Source organism: Benincasa hispida, chromosome 4 (genome assembly GCF_027475165.1).
Source record: "Benincasa hispida cultivar pf3 chromosome 4, pf3_genome.v1.1, whole genome shotgun sequence".
Lineage (NCBI taxonomy): Eukaryota > Viridiplantae > Streptophyta > Magnoliopsida > Cucurbitales > Cucurbitaceae > Benincasa > Benincasa hispida.
In genome coordinates this window covers 20628793-20636515 of record NC_143481.1, presented here as the reverse complement: position 1 = coordinate 20636515, position 7723 = coordinate 20628793, and the positions used below count along the sequence as shown (strand labels likewise).

General features: G+C 30.0%; 1 protein-coding gene across 2 annotated transcripts; it reads right to left on the bottom strand.

Annotated features, from left to right (window-relative positions):
- Positions 1 to 3338: 3338 nt before the first annotated feature.
- LOC120076126 (indole-3-pyruvate monooxygenase YUCCA6) lies at positions 3339 to 7407 on the bottom strand. 2 transcript variants are annotated; one of them, XM_039029903.2, is made up of 4 exons: positions 6343 to 7407; positions 5474 to 5719; positions 4653 to 4775; positions 3339 to 4082 (listed from the first exon to the last, which is right to left on the bottom strand). In XM_039029903.2, the coding sequence occupies exons 1-4, from the start codon at positions 7054 to 7056 to the stop codon at positions 3879 to 3881; spliced, it is 1287 nt and encodes a 428-aa protein (XP_038885831.2). In that variant the 5' UTR covers positions 7057 to 7407; the 3' UTR covers positions 3339 to 3878. The 2 variants fall into 2 exon arrangements, with proteins under 2 accessions (XP_038885831.2, XP_090168699.1); XM_090312573.1 differs by having other exon boundaries at positions 6337 to 7340.
- Positions 7408 to 7723: the final 316 nt, after the last annotated feature.

The window sequence follows — 7723 nt, the reverse complement described above, 5'->3', positions numbered from 1 at the left end:
AAAGAAGGAATATGATTTGAATGGATCCTCATTGGGATTATGAACATAAATCAAAAGTTAAATTTTAATTATTCCTCCAAATCTCCCTGGATTTTAGTTGACATACTCTTCTAAATTTGCCTGTCTCCTTAATGTGAGTCCCAAATATTCCAATTCTTTTTGTTTTGTTTTTGTTTTGTCTTTTTTTTTTTTTTTTTTTTTTGGCTTCTAAAGTATAGGTTATAGTCCAATAAATCAGTGGTGGCCTGCAATAATATCAAATTTAGCACAAATAAAAAGAATTGAAAATATGATACAAGTTTAAACCCAGCCAAAAAAAAGTTTGAAAAGCTCAAAAAACTCATCAACATATTAATAACTAGCCTTATGGAAAATTTTCAATGATATTTAAATATTTTTATTTTATACGAGCCTCTGTATTCGAAGATAATCAAGTTAAAATTTGAAAACTAAAGAAAAAATACATTTTTAAAATTTTTTATATTTTTTTAATTTGATTAAGAATACAACTCTCCTACTTAGGATTGATTCAAACCAAAATAAAAGTAAATAGGCCGAATTTTCATAAACCAAAAATAAAAATGAAATGGTTACAAAAACAGGCTTAATTATTTATAATATAAAAATAATTATATGTTTATAACTTTTAAACCGAAATTATAGAAATAAATTCTATAATTTTTTAATTTATAGAAACTAAAAGAATAGATATAAAAATATTGATATACATTTGTAGGTGATATAAAAATGATAAATAAGTGATGTACTAAAAAAAAGGCATGTTTAGTTATTTTAGAGGTAAAAATAAATAAATAATTAATTACATCTTTGATTACTCAACTACATAGTGTTTGTACATTTCTCCAAATCATCCCAAACATTTAATCTAATACCTAAAGAAAAAAAAGATAATTACACAAAATATTTAAATAGATGTACGAAACATTAAAAATATTGTTATATTTACAAAATAATTTATCACATTCAATTTTGTTATTCGTTTTAAATTTAACTTAGAGTTGAAATGTTTCTTCAATTAAGGTAAACTTTATAGTAAGAAATTGAAAACAAAAAACTAAAACAAAATCGATATAACAAAACCTAAATTATATCGTTTAAATCAAATACACCTTTGATTGCATCGAACGAAAGAGGGAGGGGATGAAAGAAGAATATGATTCTTTTTCTAGAAGGGAGAATTGAATTATGGGTTGATTAATGGATTCCCAACACAAAAAATGAAACAATAATTATAAAGAAGATCATAATGAAGAAACATGAAGATGAAATAGACTAAATTGTGAATTGTTTGGGTGTTTTGTTTGTACCCCTAATTGTGAACTGAAATGAAGTAAAGGAGTGACAGGATCTGACATATATAAAAACAGCTTCAAAATCTTTGCCCTTTTACCCTTTATTCTGTCCTTAATGCTTGATATCTACAACCACTTAGAAACCCAACCAAAAAAAAAAAAGGTCAAGAGGGAAAATGTTTAAATTGAATTTTGCAATTTAGTGTGAGAATTTTGTGCAATCATCAAGTTTTTTTGTGTGTGTTGTTGCATAGTCATTAGTGGTCCAATATACTACTTGGATTTGAAAATTCAATCATTTTGACAGTGAAATTTCCTTATGCAATAGAAGCTTCCCCAATCAATTTCTCCTTCTATTTATAACTATATTTATAGTTAATCATTTTGTATTTGGTTTATTTTTTTAAAAAAAAAATAAGCCAATTTCCTTTTAATCTTTTTCTACAATAATTTGTTAATACTATGATTCGTATTTGAATTTGGAATAACTTGTATTTTGAAAATTATTTGGCGTTTGTATACGAGATCTGCGATTCCTCTCCATTTTTAATTCAATACATATGCAAGCATGATAACTTATATGTTGTTTTATATCACCATGAATCTAGGAAGCAAATGACCAGGATCATTCAATACAACTGTATAAAAACGATACCAAGGTAAACTCAACTCCTTTGGAAATATTGTCGGAATGGTATTTCTTTCTCATTACTAATGGGGACCAGGGAGGTTATTTTGGCTAAAGCATATATAAAGTTATTTGTAAAAGATAGATATATTTTATCTGAAAATGTTTATTAAACTTGAAAATGTTTATTATATTCATTCTATAAAAAGAAATTTAATTTCTATCTTGTGTTTGCTAGAACGAAATTATAAAGTTTCTTTTGAAAATAATGAAGGGTTCATTATTTCGAAAGGTATTAAAATTTATCCAGCAAAATTGGAAAATAACTTCAATGTGTTGAAACCAAAGTTGTTTTAAATATAGAGATTTTAAACACAATTTCCTCAAAGAAATAAAAAAGAATGAGATGTATAATAACAATAATAATAATACCAATAGATCCATAGGCAGAGATTCCAGTCATGACTCTGACTCAACAATTCTTAGTCAAATCTTTTAAAAAATATTATTTTTAGTTTTCAAAATTTGGTTTACTTTTTTTAGATTATGGGTAAAAAGTAGATAATAAAGCAAGAAATTTAAAAGTGGAATTGATGTTTATAAATTCAGTTTTCAAAAACTAAAAATTAAAAATCAAATAGTTATCAAGTGGGGTCTTAATTTTTTCTTCTAAAAATTAAGTTTATCATCACTACTTCAAGCATTAAGTTTTTTTTTTTTTTTTTTCCTTTCTTATATTCATTCTTTACCAAAATATTTTTTAAAAAATAAAACTAACTACGTACAAAAAGATATAGTTCTTAACTAAAAACATACTTTTATATTTAAAATTTGAATAAAAATTTAAATGATTCATTTAGAAAAACCAAAAACTTCAATAAACAATAAAAAATGAGTAAAAAACAAGCATTAATTTATGAAATAGAAAACGTTTTAAAACTTATGAAAGCTTTTGTCTCTATTAGAAATGGTCACACATAGGCTCAGATGAAAAATAAATCATAAATCAAAATCATTAGTGGAACTCTGGAAAAAGACAATTTTAGAGCCACTGTTTTTAGTTCATAAGATGAAAAAGTACAAACTAATGGGACCACACTATAGTTTTAAAATTGTAATTTATTTATATGTTTTCTCTTGATGTTGTAGATTCAAATTTTCATTTTTTCATTTTTTTGTAATAAAAAGAAAAGAAAAATACATACAATATCAACCTATAAATTCATGAAAAATGCACAAAAATAGTGTTTCATTGCAAACTAGGCCATCTCTCAAAGAAAAGAACATCCAAATTGAAGAATAAATGGAAAAAAAAATAAAAAAGGAAAAAAAGGGTTTACATGCTATTGCTCACCCCTCAAAAACCCTAATTAAAAATATACAAAATGCTAAGAGAATCCAAAAAACACATTCATAAATGGTCACTCAACAAAAATTAATCTTGAATCGAATACATAGTTAAAAGAAAAAAAGAAATTCTTCTTTTCAATAATCTTTGTCCAAACCATCTAATGGTTATTAAGAGTCAGTCACATTATTCGGATACGTCGCCACAAAACCAATTCCAAAGCTCCTCCTTCTTTCAAACACTTCCCTAAAATATCCTTGTTTCCAAACATCCCCTTTCTCTCTCTAACCAGAGAAAAAATTGTTAAAAAATCGTGATTGCCCTTCATGAAGAAAAAAAATTCCTCTGTCTCTTCCTTCATCCCGAGGGCCGAAATGGTAATTTCCTCTCTGTTAATTCCCAATTTTTTTAAAAAATCTTTTTCCTTTCTTTTTCTCTCCGAAACCCCGCAGGTTCCCATTCATTGAAGAAGAAGGAGAGGGCGATGATTCTTGAGTGCGCGTTTGAATGGAGCTGCGATTTTTTCAACTTTTTTGGGACATTTTTCTTTTCTTTTTTTTTTTTTTGCACGGAGTAGAGTCGCAGGTGTCTACGTGGACGGTGGAGATTGCATGAGCTTAGCGTCGGCTTTCCAACACCGTTCGATGTCCTCGGCGATTCTTTTGGCATCCATTGATGCGCCGAGTAATCCACGCTTTGTGAATCCTACTGCATATAGCCCACTTTCTCCTTTCCATCCATTTGGAAATGGCCTCCTTGGCAACCCATCTTCTTTCCCAAACATTTCTCCCTCCTAAAATAATCATAACAATAAATTAAATAAAAAACGTGCTTTTAATTTTAATTATTTCAATTCAAACCTCAAATTATTTTTATCTTAATATCCACGTAAAAAATACTCCTATCTTTCTACAGTTGCAATATTTCATTCTTAATTTTCATATAATTTCTAGTTTTCAAAGGGAAAAAAAGATTGATTTTTTTTTTTAAACATCACATTATAAAATGAGCAATACTTAGGTGTAGTCTAATTCCCATCTACATGTATATGTCCTTAAATCTTAAAAAAAAATTTACCTCTTATAATTTAATAAAATGCACAAAGATAAGTGCATCAGGAGATGCACCCAAATATCTTGAAAAACCATGATTTATATTAATGCCTTTTTACCTAACCTAAGATTATGAGTGCCTTTTTAACTATTACTAAGCTAATATCAGCATATAATAAATTAACAAATACATTTAATTTAGCCCTATTCAACCAATGCAGAAAAGTATAGTTAGAAGTTCAATTAAAAATAGGGAAAAAGTGATGGGAAAAAAAAAGGGAAGAGTAGTGGAAGGAAGGTAAAAAGTTTACCTTTAGCCAAGAGGGCACATTGCTTCTATAACCAGTAGCCAAAATAATGGAATCAAATCTTTCTGTTCTTCCATCAACAAACTCCACCGCCTGACGTTTCAGCCGTTTGATGCTAGGGCGTATCTACACACATCAACGGCACAGAACAAATTTCACAAACCCAATAATTAAAATATTATAACATAGTTAAAATTCTTAATTTTCATGTTTGCTTTTAGATTTGATCCCTAATTTTTTTTTTTTAAAAAAAAAAACTTTTAACTTCGTGTCTAATAATTACTAGAGTTTCAATTCTATGTCATTAGTCATTTCCAAATCTACTATACACAAAATTAAAAGTTAAAGGACTCTATTATATATATTCAATATTTAAATTCAACAATAAGTTAAACTATAAATTATTTCCCTAAATTATATATAATTTAGGGAAAGCTAGAATTTAATCTATATGATTTTAAAAATTAGAACATATCACTATGGACTACTTATGAGGTTTTATCAAACTATAAGAACTAAATTTTATTTTTTTAAAATAATAAGAACTATTAATCTCAATAAGAAGTGAACTTTAAATACATTTGGATGCCTAAAAAACTTATTAGACACCAAAATTTTTAAAATTTATTAGACATTTTCAAAATCTAATGATGAGTAGGTTATAAAATTGAAAGTTTAAAAATTTATAAGATACTTTCTAAAACTTTTTTATAGGAACTTCCAATTAAAAAAATGGACCTAATAATTCAATGAAAAGAAAGTTTTTAATAATCGGATGTGAGAGGGAAAATGTACTACGATAATACTAGAAATTAATTGGGTACCTTAATATGTCCGGATTTGATTTTGGCTAGAGTACCAACATCCAAGACAGGGGTCTTTCCGGACATTTTGAGACGAAGTGGGCCCATAATGGGCCGGTCCAATCCGAATCTTGCAGTGTCCCCAAGTATCAGCCTCGACACCATTAGCAAGAACCCATCGACAAGACGTATGGGGAACCACTTTAGCAACCACATGGACAACCCGAAAGTCGATTTTCCCAGCATCTCTCGTGGTAGTACGTGAACCTTCATACATATACACAAATATTTAACAAACCGACCCCCTCAATTTTATCCCCTTTTTCAATTTCACCACACCTCCCTTTTCTTTTCCTTAATTGCAAAACAAACCCACAACAAACAAACAAACAACAAAACAGAAACATTGAGTGGAGTGGAAGTGGAAGTGGAGTGTGCACTTGTTGTTTTAAGGTTTAATTCACCTTACCCATAATACAGACAGAGCATGGCTTCTGGAGTCTGTTTTGTTTTTGTTCTTTTTCAATACACAATAAAAAAGCACTTTCTTAGATTGGATTTTGAAGAGATTCATGATTATGACAATCTATATATAAGATCCTGCGTTTTTCTTTTTTTCTTTTTTTTTTTTTTCCTGACTAAATTGCGCATGCTGGAGAATCCCAAGAAAGTGAAAGATAATCCCTCTTGAAGTAAGAAAAATTAATTCAATTTCCATAATTAGATTTTCCTATAACTCTTATTTCTTCCCTTTTATGAAGATCTCTCTGAATGAACAGTAACAATTTTTTTTTTTTTTTTTTGATTAATCGATTTTTTTCCCAGAAAACCCATAAAAATTAAATAAATTAAAAGGAAAAGAAAGAAGAGGATTTAAAATTTACTCTTACTGTATCTCTGACGACGAGAGAAGGTGTAGCACTATGTTCACAAAGATCTAAACAAACTTCCATGCCTGAATTTCCACAGCCAACAACCAAAACTTTTTTGCCTCGAAATTCTTCACCGCTTTTGTATAAACTTGTATGTTTTATTGAGCCACCAAATACATCCATTCCGTCAAGCTCCGGCACCACCGCCTCCGCATTTTCTCCCGTAGCCACGATCAACCACCGTGAAACGTACTCTGTTTCATCTGAACGACCGCGCTTGCTTCTCACGCGCCAAAACCCGAGCGTGCGATCATACTCTGCTTCCGCAACCGTCTCGTTAAATCTCGGCCGTATGTCAAATCTCTCCGCATAATCCTCCAAATACTTGATGAATTGTTGCTTTGAAGGATACGTCGGGAACTCCACCGGAAAACCCATAAACGGCAGCTCACAAAATTGCTTCGGTAGATGCAACCGTAGACGATCATACGTCTTTAACTGCCACAACGACGCTATACAGTTGGATCTCTCCAGCAAAACACTCGGTACTCCTCTTTGTTTCAAACACGCCGCCGCAGCTAGTCCCGACGGCCCTGCACCTACTATCACCGGTCCCGGTACCCAAACACGCCGCATCCCACCGTCGCCGCCACCACCGCCGCCGCTCATCTTCTCTGTAAAAAATGGGTCATTTGATAGCTTTCCTTCTATTTCCCTTAGATAAGAACTCATCTCGCACTCTTCTTTCCCTTCCACCACCCAAAAAAAAAAAAAAAAAAAAAGTAATTGGTAAATCCCTTGAATCTTGGAGTGGATTAAGAGAGTCTTATCCGTTTAGAAGAATGAGTAATCGGTAATTTTAATTTATAGAATTTGTTTTTTTTTTTTTCTCTAACTTATAATTTGAAATTTCCGAATCTCTGTGTTGTTTGAATGGAAGGGCGAACAACAATTTCGGGGCTAAATCAGCATTCAAAACAGAGAGAGAAAGAGAAGGGGGAAGAAAGAGAGAATATGAGAGAGAGATGGTGATATGTCTATATATATATTCCTTTTGTTCACAGAATGAATTTATATTTGTGTGGGGCTCATTAATATATGTATCTATATATATGTATAATTAAATTATATATATTATATATATATTAATGTGCATTTATATTTAACTGATATTAACCAACAACAACTCCAGAACAAACTCCATAACTTTCTTTATCTTCTTTCTGTTTTTATTTTCAAATTATTTTTTTAGGGGAACAAGGGCAAGAATGTGGATAAATTTGGTTGATATGAAAATCTAGTTAGGTGACTTGGAGAGAGTCTTTATCGAACATGGTGTCATGTTACACACATTCTGATTCTTAAGTCAACAAATGAAGTGAAGTAGAATAAAACATTA

What these genes read in the sequence shown, in the direction of transcription:
- LOC120076126 (XM_090312573.1), bottom strand. Translation starts at nt 7,056, where the DNA reads ATGAGTTCTTATCTAAGGGAAATAGAAGGAAAGCTATCAAATGACCCA. An exon ending in TCGTCAGAGATACAGTAAGA is followed by an intron (nt 5,720 to 6,336) that starts GTAAATTTTAAA and finishes ATATGTATGAAG; the next exon opens with GTTCACGTACTACCACGAGA. An exon ending in TCAAATCCGGACATATTAAG is followed by an intron (nt 4,776 to 5,473) that starts GTACCCAATTAA and finishes TGATGTGTGTAG; the next exon opens with ATACGCCCTAGCATCAAACG.